The 17,268-nt window shown below is 37.9% G+C and overlaps 1 protein-coding gene across 6 annotated transcripts in view; it reads left to right on the forward strand.

The window, feature by feature from the left end:
• Positions 1-17,268, forward strand: part of MATN2 (matrilin 2) — a 66,904-nt gene that overhangs the window by 11,628 nt on the left and 38,008 nt on the right. For 5 of the 6 annotated variants that reach the window (XM_085221460.1, XM_085221462.1, XM_085221463.1 and 2 more), the window contains exons 3-4: positions 12,139-12,708; positions 16,394-16,516. In XM_085221460.1, the coding sequence (XP_085077586.1) occupies positions 12,139-12,708; positions 16,394-16,516 (693 nt within the window). Of the gene's footprint in view, positions 1-12,138; positions 12,709-13,958; positions 14,047-16,393; positions 16,517-17,268 lie in introns of those variants that run through there. The other variant, XM_019614162.3, reaches the window with a different exon arrangement.

Genomic DNA, 17,268 nt, shown 5'->3' on the forward strand with positions numbered 1-17,268 from the left:
TTAAATGACAGCCTTTCCTGAAACTTCCAGAGTCTTCAGCAAATATCCTAAGTTATCTTATTATTTTAAGAAACGAATCACCTGTTTCCCTAGAAAATGAATGCAATAGTAAGGTGCTATGCGGAGAAAATAAAAGTATAATCTTTCTCACCTTCCTTTATTTTTTTCCGTGACTTTATAAAATTACTCCTATAGTCCATTTTTCATATTTTGAACTGTGGAAAAAAATGGAAAGAACTAGTACTTGCCATTAAATCAAAATGCATAGATTAAATTCTTTCTTCTTTTAAAAGTCAAGCAATTTTGCTGTCCCTACAAAAGTCTGGATCCCTATTCCGTTTGGCATATGCAGGATGCAAACAGTTCTGGCAAATCTTAGTGAAAGAACTGTTTCTAGACATTAAATGATGCAAGAGACTGGGGACAGTCTCTAGTCCAGCTCGCAAAAGTACGTGGCAGTTTAGAATCAGACTCTTGGGCATTGCTTTCTGTTACAGTAAATTAGGTCACCTGCTTCAAGTTCAGCAGTTGCATATAAACAGTGGCATAGTCAAAACGTGCCTCTCTGCAAGGAACAGAATGTGTAAAATGTGTGCCACTGTGCTCAGAAGCTGCAGCGATCTTTAAATGACATGAGAAAGAACTGGGCCAAATCATGATCTCGGTGACATCAATTCTACTGACTTAATAAAATCACTGCAGACTTAAAGTAATTTCACAGTGATTAAAAGCCATACCATCCTGTGTAATATGTATATAATAAATAGTAGTGGCGATGACAATTGCTGCTGTTGTGGAAAGACTTGGTTAGCAGGCAAAAATGAGCAATATAGCTGCACTGAACCAAGAGATGCATGGAAAAGCAATAAAAGTTCAGGAGTTTGGGATTTTTTTTTTGTTGGGTGGAGCTCTCTGCTTTTAGGACTAAAATGTGGGATTATGCCATTTGAGTATTAAGTACATCAATATAATTTAATTCTTTTTCATTTTGCTTTAACAGTTTTTAAAACTGAATATGCAGCTATGATTGGTATTTATTGGTAGAGTATGGGTAGTGGCTATGAATAGAAGTAAAAAATCCTTCCTGTGGGAGACTGGTAATATAAATAAACAAAATGGAACAGACTAAAAATCCTGTGGGATTGTTCAGATATATATACAATTACTTCAGGATCAAGCTAAAATTGGGATTGATCTGACTTTTGGCAGCCATATGCTAATACTTCATAGATTCCTCAGTTATCTTAGGGCTAATAGGTTATGTTTTAAGGGAACTTTCAGAAGAATTGAGCTACGTCATTTCTGTGTTTTTCTTACTGTCTTTCTGCTAAGCCTCAGTGTGTGTTGTTCTCATTTTTCTAGATCTTTGCATGGCTTATCATTGTTTAAAATTATTACTGTAGCTAGTGATTTCCATTAAAATTTGATATCTTGTTGTGTAGGCGTCAATTGGACATAAAGCATTTGGAACTCTCAGTGTGGCCTTTGAAAGCCAATCTAGTTTGTATAGGTTTGACTTCTCACACTTTGCTTTTTTTAAATCCTGAAGCAAATCCCTGGGTATTTAAAACTTGTCAACTGTGCTGATTTAATTAACTTTGCTAGTATTGTCTTAAATCTTCTCTGCTCTGGAATAAGTGTGATTGGTTCAGAGGTAGAAAATGTGTGTGTATTTCTTGTATTCACAGAACTTATATTAAGTTGTTGGAAATTAATATTTTAATGCAAGGTATTTGTGTTTTAAAGGATCATTTCTATGGTCCTGCATGTATTTGTGAAATAACAGAAAGAGAAGGGGTGGCCCATGCAATCTGTCTTTCCTGGAGCTGAGGGCAATCCCCTCTCCTCTTAAATGACACAATAACTAAAACTGGTGTTCTCTTTCCTCTCATCAGTAATTTGATCCCAAGTATTGGATGTTTTTGCTTATCCTGGTATCTTAAAGGAAATTAATCTTTTGCTTCAGAATCTTCTCTTTTAAGGATTTTATTAGAGCTCTGAAGAGTTTTTACTGAGCTGTCTGATGAAATCTTTGTTCCTGCTGAGTGCAGCTGCTTTGTTAGATTACACACAGATCAGTGGAAGCACAGTTTGCCAGCTGAGCTTTGCTTTTGGATAGTCAGGAAAAGCAGTAATGGAAATAAAGTTGGCTACGTGTTTTTGAATATAAAATAATGTCTATTGCATTAGCTAATTTCCTTCAGGTGTAACTGAGATGGACCTCTGCACTTAAATTGACTGATTTGACCAAGGTATGTATCAGTTGTTCAGAGTGGTGGTTACCATACTGTGATTTCAGGCTCACAGCAGCTCTCCACAGCATCTTTCAGCAGGTTGCACGTTCAGAAGTGACAAATGCCCAGTCCTTGCAAGATATGCTCAACATCGTGTATTAGGGAAGGATGGAGGGGGGTGGGGGGAGGCACCGAGATGTTCCTACCGCATTTTTGGCATTTATTGTAAAAGAAGGCAAAGCAAAACTTCAAAATTGTGCTGAACTCACAATTGTGAGTGGTTGGGTTTTTTTTTGTGAACTCTGATCTTGTAAACTTAAAACTGATAATTTATTTCATGTCACGCGGGCACGTTTCTTTGGAGAGCTCTGAAGTGGATGCATGGGAATTTAATAAGTTGTGAAATACTATTCTAAGCAATTACATTCTATCTGTTCTTTAGGAATTTACACCTAAAACATATATCTACCTGTTTTTGGAAATAACTACGTAAGTGAGTGACAATGCTAATCCAGGAAGCGTTCCTACATGATACCAGAAGAAAGAAACTACAAGAGATTTACTGATACTGCAAAAAAATCAAAGACAGGGAGGGGAAAGGAGGCCAGGAGGGAAATGTACTTGGCCCCTGTTCATAGAAACTGCTGCTGAGCTCAAGTGTCTCTGTCTGTGTTGAATTACATTTTGCAGCAAAATATATAATGATCTATCTCTTGGTTGTATGTATGTGGTTTCAATAATGATACGAAGGGAAGTTATGTATTACAGAGTGCTCTCTGAATTTGTGAATCACTGCTTCAGTCTGTTAAAATTATTTCAAACATCCTTATATCCAACCAAATTCTTAAGCTGGTGCGTATGTAACTTCAGCGCTCTAGGGCATTGTCAGGTTAACCGTACAGGTTTAAATTTTAGACACAAATAAGAGCAGAAAATATATGATGAAAGTGAGTGCACTCTGTAATGCTTCTGCAAAGTGCAGAAAAGATTTTTGTTTAGTTTTGATTGAGTTCATTGTACATTTATACGCTGAGGGCTGTCCAGAGATCTCTGGACATCCTGCTCATGTGGGCTACTGAACCACACGATAACTGCTGTAGGAATCTTATTTACAGCCTCACCATAAGTGTGTGCGTGTTATTTTTTCATATAGATGTAATTCTTCCAAGTTTTTTTTATCCTCACAGACGTTAAGTAGTCATTGCAAGTGAAGCCTGCATTGCAGTTGAAGTCAGGATAATGTCATGACAACTGCAACATGTTTTTGACATGATATGCTGGTATATATTTGAGGAGATTAAATCTTTTTCATGCAGTAGATAAAGACTGGAAACAGTTGCAAATGACATGTTTTGAATTATTATATATTTAGCTAAAATGCAACTGAAATCCTTTTCTAATTAAGAGTTAAGCAAACTTATAACGTTACAAAGTAATCAAGTTCTTATCAGTTTCGACTTCCACTGATGGAAACATAAAATTGCCTTATAAACATAGATATATCTATATAGGTCTAGATATATTATATCTATATATAATATAGAAAGAAAAGAGAGATCAAAGCATTTTATGGTCTGAAATCACCAGTTTCTTCCCTCTGAGATGTTTAGGTACAGTCATTGTGCTGTAGTGGAGAATTAGCAATTGCATGCTTTGCTTTCAGGCAGTGATAGATGAGAGGTCTCTCATGGCCTTTATGCCAAGGCTTTAAGCTTCAGCTTTCATTTTAACATCTCAGCTGTCAGCCTCCTCCCTGCAATAGCTGGTGTCCTTAACCTACCTGGCTGAGTGTTAAGCAGTAGCAGGAGTTGCACTTGCCCAGATTCCCCCACTCTCTTAGGCTTTTGGGTTTTCCTGGCAGTAAAAGACCCTTTCTCTGTAGCTCTGAAGCTTGGTAATCTGACTTTTGCTAAGGCTGTGCCTCCCCAGCCCTTAGTAAGGGATCTGGAGGATGAGAAGCAAGATGTGAGTGGGGGCCATATCCCTGCCAAGTTCCCTGCAGAAGCTGTTACCCCTTAAGCAAGCCCAACTTGTGGGGGACTTCTGGGACTGCAACAGACTTCAGAGATTTGTGTCCTATTCTGGATACGCTCCTGTGCTGGCTAGCTGTTACAGAGATCAGAAAGTTTGGGTTTTGATTTGGGTTAGCAATTTCTGGCCACGTTATACTGTTATGTTTGCCAACTGTTGTATTTAGATTTCATTATTAATTTTAAAGTCTTGCATCAAAATAGCATTCACATTTCAGCCGCTTTAAGTGCAATTCAGTAAATAATGTTACATATGATATCATATTTCTAGCAGCACAAGTAATTTTCTACTTGTGCATTGCATAAGTATAATGCATATGTATTTCCTCTGCATAATAATTACCTGTAAGAAAGTCTGTGTATTTCTCTCTTTCCTTTCTTTTTTCTCCTTTCTCCTTTTTTCTCCCTTCTCTCTTCTGTTGTTTCATTTTCTTATGCTTTTTTTTTCCCTTATTTTTCCTTTTCCTTTGTTTTTTAAAGTGACATGCAAGTTTTCCACATGGAGGAAAGAATATCTGTTGCTACAAAAATAACTGAGTCATGTACCAAACTGAAGATGCTCTGTTTCTGAACTTCTTTGTTACAACCCCCACAAGTTACTGAGAAATGCTGCTTCTGTGAAAAAAAAAATAACTTGTCTTGACACGTGCTAAGTAAAATTACAAGCTCCATTTTATATGTGTATTCTCAGAGGGCTCAAAGCCTCCTCTTGAGTATTTTATCTTGAAGGAAGACTAGGCCGAAAAAAGGAATACAAACACTGAATGTTCAAAAGTATGGTGTTTTTGGCTTCATTGTAAGCATATCAGGTTAACAATTAAAAAAAGCAAAAACGCAAGATTATGTGGAAAGTCTTGGAAACAGTATTTTCATAACCTAAGGGACAACTCGCTTTATAAGGGTGAGTGACTAATTGGGCAGCATTAGGTAAACAGACGTGCTCTTTAGATCGCTTTGAAATCTAAAGATTTTCTACTTACTTAAGTATTGCTGAACTGATAGAACTATAGTTTGCTAGTGGGTAGGACGTCCCATGCATTTATGGGGGCATTGGGAGATGGTATATGGCAGTACCCCATAGTGCTGTTTCTGAAACTATTCTGGGAAAAAGTACTTGCACTGTTACCAATGGATAGAAACATGTGGTTTCAAGTCAGCTGATCAGTGAGTAATGTTGCTAACAGCTTTCCCTATAAACAAAGACGTGAGTGGCTTCAAAAAAAAGTACGGATAATAATTTTAAAACATTATGGTAATGTGAAAGGAAAAGAGTTCAAACTCTTTGGTCATTTTGTTTCATTCCTGCTTTCTACACTCCTGCTAACAGTTGTTTACTTTTTCTACCTGTTCCTTCTCTGATAATTTCTGTGTCCCTCAGTGTCTGAGGCAAGATAGAGGTTTCAGTTATTCAAAGAGAAAGAGAATGCTCCATCCCTCTGTCCTGGTGTTCCCCTGCCTGCAAGAGAAAGCAACCCCACACCCCCATCCCCAGTCCTCCTGACTATGAAAGCAGAGAACCAACAGTTTCCATCGCAGACCAGATGAAATTTGCAAGAAGAACTGAGAAAGTTGGCAGCATCCCAGCAACTGGGATGTTGCACCAGACACAACACCGATCTCAGTAAAGAAATGGAGAAGTATTAGGAGTCACTTTGGGACCCTGGGATTAGATGAAATCTTATAGCAATAATGACCTTGTTATTTTGGAATAGGTGACAGGGAAGTAACAGAAATAGTGAACAAAGACACCTCCTGATGTGACAAGTAATGGAGCACTTGCATGTAGGGGAAATGGAAATTTGTGGATAAGAGCCTACTGCTGTACAGTTCTCCCAGAAATTCTGGAAGTTCAAAAAAGATTTTGTCAGAGTCAATAAAGAGATGTCTAGAGGCTGTGTTTTATCTGGAGAGTGCTCCCAGATGAAGAAATTTGTATAGAGGAGTGGGTGAACTGCCAAACTCATCATGAATCTCTGGGATAGGGCCAGAGGCCTGTGAGTTTGGGAAACGGCTCAGATTAAGAATGGGGTCAGGGAGTTTCAGGGCAGGTTTTGGACTCAGGGTCTGTTTCACAGCTGGAAAGAAGTGGAGTCATCTGAACAACTAAGTGCAGGACATACATGTGCCCGGTGAGGGGATCCTCAGCAGTTCCTAACACCAACTTCATACGGTTAGGTATGATCATATCTGAAACCCACCATGGAGAAAAGTGATAGAAGTAACTTGCAAAAGATAACTCACTAGAGTTAGGAAGTGTTTGGAATTATTGGTATTTTTCATTTAATCCTGGCAACAGCCACAAAATGTGTTTTCCAAACAGGAACAGTATTTACTGCTGTGTACTTTGTGCCTGGACCTTATAAATGAAGCTACTGCAGTTTCTTAGAAGATATATGTAGGCAATATGTACATATGTCTTTCTTCCCATCAGAGTGCTTAGCTCTTGATAGATTTATGAAAGAATTGCAAATTTGGGTATTGTTAACGTTATATGATTGTACAGCAAGAAGGTCAAACCTTCTTGTTGAACTGAGAAATCTTTTGGAAATATCTGAGTACCTGTCAAACCCAGTCTTTCTGGCTGGATGCTTAGCCAGGGAAAACCAGAATTCTGGAATTTAAGAATACTGAATATCAGTGAGTTCATGTTTACAACAAACTTGCTAAGAATCATACCAAAGTTCATGAAGAATAAAGTAGTAAAGAAAAGAAAGACAAGCAAGGCTGGGAGAAAATGAAATAATAAAACAACAAAAAAGAGAAATGTAGAAAAAAGTTTTATAATATACTGGCTGGGTGAATAGTTATCTCCTCTTTCATTTATGAAAATTAAGACCTTTGTTCTGTTACTCAGACAAAGATAAAAGTCTAAAAATAATTGTGGTGTTATTGCTGGCAGTCTCACGCACTATGTAATTTTTGTATTTCTTAGCTCACTCTGCAGTGATGTAGATACAACATATTGAGTCTTAAAATTGTCATTAATGCATTGCCTACTTTTTTTTTTTTTTAGGCAATAACTTTTCTATGATCTCATTTTTTCTTAACTGATCTCATCTTTCCTTTTTGCTTAAGTTGTCTTAGTTTATAACAAAAGTCTTCGTGGGACAAGTATTTTGTTATAAATCAGTTTTTTATTGTCTAAATATCTTAAAATTGCTGTAGTACTCACCAAATGGAGCTAGCCTCCTTTTGCTTTGCGTGCATCCTTAGCTGTCTTTAACAGTTATCTATCTCATTTGTTAGGATAAAGATCCACATTATCAAATAAGTTTTATCCATATTACAAAATGCATTATAGCATCGGGAAGATACAGGACAACAATAGGAAATAAGTAATTCCGTTCTAAACAAAGTTTTTGAGGGATTTGGCCTGCAAAAAACTTTTAAAAAATCATCATCTAAAACTAGGGTCCTTTGTATATGTTCAACTTGAATATCCCAAAATGGAAATTTTATTTGATGAATAAAATAGTGCCAGGGACATTCTGGACATTGGGATTCCACTGTAATTGTTTAATTGCTAGAGCAGACTCTGGCGCATGTTGATAGGCACTTCCCAGACAATTTCCATGTGTGATGCAGAGGTTATGGAGGATCAGGGCTTATTCTCAGGAGGCGTGTGGCCACTCTGCTGTAGTGGGAAAGTGAATTTAATGCCGTGAGTGCAGCTTAATGTGTATCATAGGCTGCTCTCTGGCACTGAGACCAGTGAAATAACACAGCCTGCACTATTGACTGAAGGATACTAAGCTTGCAGAGTGCTTGCCTGTTAGGATATCATGCCTGAGTATTATTTGAAAAAATGTTAATCTCCTAGGCAGAACAGTACCAGGAACCATTCTAATCTTTCAGCGGCATAGAAGATTCAGTTCTTATGCCCAGGAATACTCCCTCCCACTGGAGTGGATCCCAGCTGGATTCATTAAGTGAGAACCATTGTTCATTTCACAGAGGTGGTATGACAGTAACTCATTTCTAGACAAACTGGATATTGAGTGGAGAAGAACACATTTACTCTTGACCTGGCCTTGAAGTTTTGGATAATATAATTCACACTTTCAGGGCTTTTTTTTTTTTTTTTTTTAACTTTTGTGGTCAACTCAAAATCTTTGCTGACTTTGATGTTGTTTCTGGATGAGTAGGTCTTTTCAATGAACGTGTCACTTTTCATAAGGAGAGTGGAAAGGCATTTCATTGGGATTTGAAGACATTTGCCAAAGTTGTGAAAAAGTTCTTTGTTTAAACATAAGAACTGGTAGGAGGAAGAGGTTACAGTTTACAGGGCAAGTGTAAATCTGTGAAACTTCTTAAAAGTAGCATGGAAAGTTTATCTGAGGGGGTTAGTGTTCATCTGTTAGCCATTACTGATTGCCACTCCTCAAAGTACCACCCAGCTGGAGTTTTGCTTGGTGAAAGATTTACACTGTTTTATGGGACCTGGGTTGACTGAATCACCATTAATAATTATAAGGTTATTAAGAATACCCAAAAAAAGACAGTGACTTTAAAGATTTTATTTTTTTTTTAATGTTTGGTATTTCTGTAGGTGGGATTTTTCTAGCGGAAGTAATTCAGAAATATACAAGGACTGCTCTGAAAGTAATACTACCTACCTACAGTATTAGAGGCAGATGATAGTATGGCAGTAGAGGCTGGATCTTCCCTCCAGTATTCCATTCCATGTTGTTGCTGTGTGACAGATGGCAGCAGAGGGGCAGTCTGGCAGAATGGTTCTGACGTGGAAGAGTGTATTAAAAAAAGGTGTGTGATTGAATTTTTCTTTGCAGAAAAAAATTGCACTCACTGACATTTATTGCCTTTCGCTGAACACTTACTGAGAAGATCAAATAGTTGATGTGGGCACACTGAGGCAGTGGGCAGTGTGTTTCAGCAGTGGTGACAGCATTGTGAAAGACAAGCCATATTCTGGATGGCCATGTACAGCTGTCACACCACTAAATGAAGTTCGTCTTGATCAGCTCATCTGCACAGATAGGCTAGTGGTCATGTCTGTGATGAAAAACAGTGTTTTGTAGCTGACACTTTGCTATAGTAAATTGTGTTTGCTTCTGTTGTAGTTTCCATGGAACTAAATAGGAGGCATTACTTTCAAAACAACTCACTTACTGTATTTTTCTGTATAAGTAATTTAGCAAAATGGGCTTTATTTCTTGTAGCACTGTCCAGTAATGCTATCCAGATTTCTTCCCTCCCTTTTTCATAGGCTACATAAAAATAAGGAATTGAGTCTCCTCAGACTGGGATCCAAATCTATATATTCAAATAAAAAATCCTCCCTGAAATTCAAAAGTATTCAACAGGAAGGCTCTCATTTTTATGGAAAGTAAAATAGCAGTGATTTCACCCTTCTCCCTACCCTGTCTTTCCCTTCATAGGCACTTAGACTTCTTTTTGTAATTAACTTTTTCACCCTGTCCTGCTCGCTTATGTCTTATTTCAGTGTTATCTTTATATTACAATTGTTCTGGAATATTAGTAAGAGTAATTAATAATTACACAATTACAAATACAATTGTGTATAGATACACAATTGACCTCATAAGATGGAAGACAGCAGTCAGGATATCTGTATCCCATTAGAACTGGAATTTTATTCTGCTCAGTTTGGCTTGCACTCAACATCCTCTGATTTTGAAAGACTAAGCAACTTGAGCATATTCCTACGCTTATGAATAAAGCCATACTGTAGACTGCACATGAATAAATCCAGGCGGTCATTTTTATTGTCAGCAAAGAGCATTTTTATTCTATGCCTACAGACTTTCTTGGTAATCCATGAAAGAGGCTTCTGAGTTAACAAGTGAAAATAGGCATTCTCACCCCTTTCCTTGGCAGGAATATATGGTTAGCATTCATCAGCAGTCACAAGCAAGTAAAGGCTTGTCTGCAGACAGATGCTGTTCCAGTCGAGTCTTTGATTGGCCCACTTGTACTTGTGCTCTTATGACATGACCTTTAATTATACAATCAAACAACTACTTTTTCCGCAGGGCATTTGCCTGATTTAATGCCCTGTTGGATAAGAGTGCTCTGGGAACTTAATTGAGTTGCACAGAAAGGGAGGTTTCTGGTTAGAGTTATCTCAGCTAAGTGAGAGGAGATTTCTACTGTAGTTTGACGAGGATTCTTGCTACCTTTAACTGTTCTATTAAACCTCAGTTGATTTCTCATCACCAGCATCCTACTAAGTCCTTCAGATTCCTTTTGAACTTTTACCATACACAGCCTTCTGTAGCAAAGTTCAGAGCTCACATCCCCCTGCTTGCGTCAAGCCTACCTGTGCTGACTTTCTTCAGAGGCAAAACGAGCAAATGGTCAATCCTTATCTGTTCTCATCATGCAACCTGCATGTGTCTGCATCGGAATCTCAGCAAGAGCCAGTGAGTGTACCCAGGGCTTTTGAAAGCTTGTAGCATGCCCAGAAGGCAGCCATGATTGTTGTTACCTGTGATAGCTTGGTCTGACTGCCTATGCAGTTTTCAGATACAGCCATACACTGTGGTATTTCTTGCTCTTGGGAAAAAAAAAAAAAAAAAGGCCATGTTGACAACTGAAAGAGAAAATGACAGGAAGTGTATGGGCGGTCTTTTTTTCCAAATCGAATGCCATTGTAGAAAAGTGGATTTTATCTCTGATGCAGCCCCAGAATTTCTTTGTGACGCTGAGCTAGTCTAGTAGACTACACTTTTCCCAGATGGCCATTAATTATGTGTTTGAAATCATGGGGTATGATTTGCAGAAGTGCTGAGCACTCACAGCTGCAGTTGACGTCACTGAGAGCTGTACTTTGTACATGCAAAGTGCTCTTTAATGCCAAGTTCCATGAAAAATCAGTTCCTTTGTATCTCAGTCACTTCAATTAGCAGATACTTTTGACCTGTATTTCTCTGTGGCTGTTTCCTTGTTTGTAAGGAAGACTAGTACTACCTGTTATCTGATAAGGATTTCTGAATTCTCAGGCCCTACAACAAAAAGCATTAAGGTGCAGCCCACTAAAATAATAACTATGTTATTCACAGAGGATTTCCATCATGTGTGGGATATGAGTTCAGAATCTCAACAGTGCCCATCCTGAGCACTAATCTCACAAAAAACTCATCTACTGATCATGTAACAGGCAGATACTGTCATTAACCAGAAACCAAATTTGGATTACCCAAGTAGCATTAGTAATAACTTTTCCTGTTTTTTTTTTTTTTTTTTTTTCCTGTATTTTTCCAACTCCTGGTAGGATATTTACTTAGCATCTTTCATAGAATCATAGAATGACTTGGGTTGGAAGAGACCTTAAAGATCATCAGGTTCCAACCCCCTGGCTGCAGGTTGCCAACTGCTAGGTCAAATACTTGATCAGGTTGCCCAGGATCCCGCCTGGCTTTGAACACCTCTAGGGATGGAGCATCCACAACACCTTTGGGCAGTGTATTTAAGCACCTCACCACCCTCTCAGTGAAATACTTCCCCCTGACATCTAATGTAAATCTTCCCTCCTGTAGTTTAAAACCCTTTCCCCTTGTCCTATTATTATCTACCCATGTAAAAAGTTGATTTCCCTCTTGTTTATAATGTCCCTTTAAATATTGGAGAGCCATCATGAGGTCTCCTCGTAGCTTTTTCTCCAATGTACGAGCCCAGCTCTCTCAGCCTGTCTTCGTAGGAGAGGTATGCCAGCCCTATGATCATCTTTCTGGCCCTCCTGAAAAACTCAGTACCTTTCCAGTGCTGGGGCCTCCAGACCTGTACTCAGTACTTCAGATGAAGCCTCATAAGGGTAGAGTAGAAAGGGACAATTTTTGACACTTCAGGTCAAATTAAAAATTCTTGTATTTTTGTTTCATTTTGTCTTCTAGAAAATACTTGCAACAACAAACGTCTGGACCTTGTCTTCATCATTGATAGCTCTCGCAGTGTACGTCCTTATGACTTTGAAAAAGTGAAAGAGTTCATTTTAACAATCTTGCAGTTCCTGGACATCAGTCCTGATGCCACTCGAGTAGGCCTGATTCAGTATGGCAGCACTGTCAAACATGAGTTTTCTCTGAAGACGTTTAGGAGGAAACAGGAGATTGAGAGAGCAGTGAGGAGAATGATGCACCTGGCGACCGGCACCATGACCGGACTGGCTATCCAGTATGCTGTGAACATTGCGTTTTCAGAGTCAGAAGGAGCTCGACCTCTGAACCAAAACGTGCCTCGTATTATCATGATAGTGACAGATGGGAGACCACAGGATCCGGTGGCAGAAATTGCTGCTAAAGCTCGCAACTCTGGAATTCTGATTTTCGCCATTGGAGTAGGAAGAGTGGATATGAACACACTCAAGTCCATTGGGAGTGAGCCACATGAAGAACACATCTTTCTAGTTGCTAATTTCAGTCAGATTGAAACGCTGACCTCTGTCTTCCAGACTAAACTTTGTGGTAAGGTTTTTATATATTGGTTTGAATACATAGATGAAAGTAAAACATGGGGGAAAAAAAATCATGTATTGTCATTAGCTTTTTTTTAATATGGAACCTAATCTGTTAGAATATGTACATTGAAAAAAAAGGGAAGCTAGCCAAACAGTATTCAGCACAACAATTGTATGTATGGGGAAAAGCTCATTCCACTGCTCAGTGCCATAAAATATAATTCCTAGTGATCATAAGCAGCAAGGCAAGCACACATACATGATTTTCCTATTCATTGCTGTTTTAGATAAGCTGTTTAATCTATTGATTTTAAAAGTGATTTCCTTTAGTAGCAAAACTTCAGACTGATAAAAGTTACTGTTGGTTGTTGGTTATTAAAAAGATTCTGTGGGTATTCCTCACCCAAATTGGTATTAACTAAATGCAAACAATTATCTCTTAGAATGCCTTGAGACTGGAAGAGGCATAACTATACAATTATGTGGTAGTATTTGTATTTTATCAATTTTAAATACAAAAAGTTAGGAAAAGCCTTTATCATGATTTTCGTTCATTCCATAAAGTAAAAAATATTTTAATGGATATTAATTTACAATAGAGAAATCATTTCCATCTCTAATTCCCAGATAAAAAATTACCCTTTACAAATACAGTGTCATGCATAACTCATTTTACTCCAGTCTGGGTATTTAATATAGAGATAAGTTTGAAGGATCTTCATAGAGATTTGGCATGAAAGTGAAGTATTTACAGCAGAGTCCAGAAGATGAATACACGATGATATTGAATGCTCAGTCATCTCTAGGGATGCTTTTGCCAGGAAAGAACTGAGGCTTATTGTCAAGATAGCCTGGAGAATTTTCCTTACATGGTATTTTCCAGAATTGTTTCAGAGAGCAACAGAGCTCCAGCTGAACTGCATCAGCACAAGACACTATCACAGACAATCATCACACATTGATTTTTTCCTGTTTTTAACTTGCCATATTATTTGCTAGCATAATGTACATTTAAAAAAACAACAACAACAAAAAACCAAACTAAGCATGAATTGAGAGCTTAAATGGAACAGATAGCAAATTATATAAAATTCAATTTTATTGGATTTTTAATAGCATTTTAGAAACAAATCCAGTACGAGTACTATTTACTCCTTTTTTTTCCTGATAAGCAATGCCCAGTAAATGTATTAAAGTTCTGTAGTTCCCCTTTAATCCAAATAGACATGATCCTCAATAAAACCATTCACCCTGCAGATGGAGGAGTATGGAGGTCACAAGGATTGCTGCTGCCTCCCTTTCTAAGGGAGTGCCTCCACAACATTTGCTGTTTCAAGAACTGAAGGTGAGATACAGAACAACCACTTACAAATCCAAGACGAGTACAACAAAGAACTTAAGGTGCCAGCATTCTGTGGATTTCAACTTAAAGGACTACATGTTAGATAGGATCTGTAATGTTTTGTTGAGTATGGGCTGTGAAGAGGCGTTCGGCTTGCTGAATTTCATAGAATCGTAGAATATCCCAAGTTGGAAGGAACCCACAAGGATTGTGAAGTCCATCTCTTTGCTTCACACAGCTCCACCCAGAGTTCAAACGTTTGACTAAAAGGAGAGTGTTGTCCAGACACTTCTTGAATTCCAGCAGCTCAGGACTGGCCCTGTTGCCCTGGGAAGCCTGTTTCAGTGTCAGCCTCCCTCTGGTGAAGAACCTTTTCCTATCATTTTAACCCACCCCTCCCCTGACGCAGCTCCATGCCGTTCCCTCGGGCCCTGTCGCTGTCACACAGAGCAGAGCTCAGCGCTACCCCTCCGCTCCCTGCAGCCGCCATCAGGCCTCCCCTCAGCTCCTCTGCTCTGGGCTGCACAAACCAAGGGACGTCAGCGCTCCTTGTACGTCTTGCCTTCCCTGTCTTCTCAGCCCTCCTTTGGGTGCTCTCTATTGGTTTTAAGTCCTTTTTGTATCTTGGTGCCCAAACCCACACCCAGTGCTTGAGATGAGGCTGCACAGCACAGAGCAGAGTGGGACAAGCCCTCCCCTCCTGCTGGCAGTGCTTGGCTGGTGCACCCCAGAGTACAGTTGGCCCTTTAGGCTGCTAGGGCACACTGCTGACTAGATTCAACTTGCCATTAACAGAACATTGTCTCCAGTGTGATCCCAGAGAGACTATCATTGTACCTTGGACACTTTGGTTCTTTTCTGGATCAATTCAAGGCACCCCTCTGGTCGCAATCTGCTAGGCTTCATGCCTTGGGAAAAGAACTGGACTCTTCAGTTGTGTTTGTGTAAGACTGTCCTTATGTCTATGTATTCATGGTTCCTATGAAGTTAAGAGAAGAATTTTGCCAATCAGTTGTACCTGATGTTGCAAACTAGAAATATAGCCAGAATGAAACTTATATTTAGAAAGTATCAGAGATCATGAATTTACTTTTAGAAAGACAGAAGAATCAATAGACCAGTAATACCAGCAGGTGTGCATTCACACAGATAAAAGCACTTGTTTTGATATGGCAGACAGTGAGTTCAAAAAAGCTGATTAAGAGATTTGGGAATTGTGGTGGTTTCTGTATTAGCAATAAATGCATAACTTTGGTAACTGTTCCAAAGACTCAATAAATAGTATGTATTGCAAAAACACTTTTTTTCGCAGAAATTCTATGCCTACTACATGTGAAGTTATTTATTAGGCTTTTATGGTGGCTGCTAGAAAATTACTGTTGAATATCTATTCCATTAATTTTGACGTTTGCAACCTAGCAGCATAATGAGCACATCAGTCCCTAATTGTCCTTGAGAAAAACAGATTATTTTCCACACATTATTCTCTGAGAACAATTCACCTGTATATTATAGGAATGACATACCAACAGTGCTGTAGTGGAAGAAAAAAGTCAATGAGATTCATTACTTCCCCACAGAAAATCTGATATGGGAAAAAAGAATAGCTAGGTAATGAATTTGGCAGAATAGGTTTGCTTTTTTTTTTCTTCCTGTCACAGTCTGCTGCATTTTACTATTTGCTATTAGAGACATAAAATATGAGCAGATTAAAAAAAAAATAGGCTCAGGAACAGTTATACTCTGGAGTGTAGCTCAGCTCAGCTTCCTCTTACTGAGTTTCAGAGATGCTTGACTTCACTGTAGTCATATCTTGTCCAGATATTCCTCAAAATTAATAAACTGGCAAACAAGATTCTTTATCAGGTATTTTTTTTCCAATCTTTTTAGAGTTGAGCTGTAGGGCACTTCATTCAGGAAATTAAATGTTCTCTAGAACAATTTGTAATTAAATTACACTTATTTCTAAATTTGAATGTGGTACCTGTTTCACTGTTTTTGTGGAACCAATAAGTAATTAGTGTTTCCAGATGCTCTATTATAATTTTTTGTTGTTGTTTATATCTCTCTTCCATAAGTAATTTCATGTACAAAATGATGTCACCATTGTCAACCAGACAGATTATATATAAACTCCTATTTTTATCAAGAATAAAAGTATAATTCTGTTTGGTAAGGGTTTGTTTTATACTCAGCTGTAGGCTTAAGCTTCCATTTTTGTCTTGACTGTTGAAATTTAACTCAGTTTTTTTAAATGACTTCAGTAAAGTATTTTAAACCATTTATTATTGAATTGTGACAACAAATAAGCAAGTCCAGTGATTAATGACTTCTTACTTTTTTCTTTCAGTTCCCCATATGTGCAGTATAGCTGAGCATCGCTGTGATCATTTCTGCATAAATACCCCAGGCTCCTATGTATGCAGATGTAAACAAGGTTACATCCTGAATGCTGACCAGAAGACTTGCAGCAGTATGTTATCTTTCTAAACTATTCTTTCTTGTGCCACTGAAAAGCACTTAATGTCAGTGGTTTGAGTTGGGTTCATAAAGAAGATCTGAACTCATTGTGTAATTAATGGTAATCACGAAGAATCTAAAAAAGTAAAGTTGTATTTCGTGTTGTTTTTTTTTATGAAGTTCTTCCAAACCTTTGTGAAATAATACATCAACCTAATTATCAAGCAGTAGTACACTGTAGCTACATAAAGTTGCATTTGAATTTTATTGATGTAATGAGTTCAAGAATGAAACAACTATCAAAGAAAGAACTGTTTCATCATCTCATGTTAAATGATCACAACTAATTTAGTAACCTGTCTAGATAGCAGCCTACTGGTTGCTTTTCCTAAATGGCACAGTAAGGCACAATAAACCATATACTACAAAACTGGAATGTAACTTGCCATTCTGGAAAACTTTCTAAACTCTGCATAAAATATAACCTTAAAATCTTTCAGAAGAGAGTTTCAAAAGTCTTTCTTGTGCTCTCATTTGTTCTATATAGAATTGTTTGCTTTTAAGCAATTGGCTTTAACTATATAGTTCATAGTAACATATTTCAGTTTGTGATCTTTGTAAGCAGTATTTCTTTTGTCCATTTTGTCTTGCATCCTCATAATTAACAGCAGATTACATGAGAAAGACATGCCAAATTTATTTCTCTATCCACAATTATTTTGAATTAATTGTGAGGTAATAAGTTTTATCACTTGTGAAAAATAC

This window comes from Meleagris gallopavo, chromosome 3, assembly GCF_905368555.1.
Source record: "Meleagris gallopavo chromosome 3, MGAL_WU_HG_1.1, whole genome shotgun sequence".
Classification (NCBI taxonomy): Eukaryota; Metazoa; Chordata; class Aves; order Galliformes; family Phasianidae; genus Meleagris; species Meleagris gallopavo.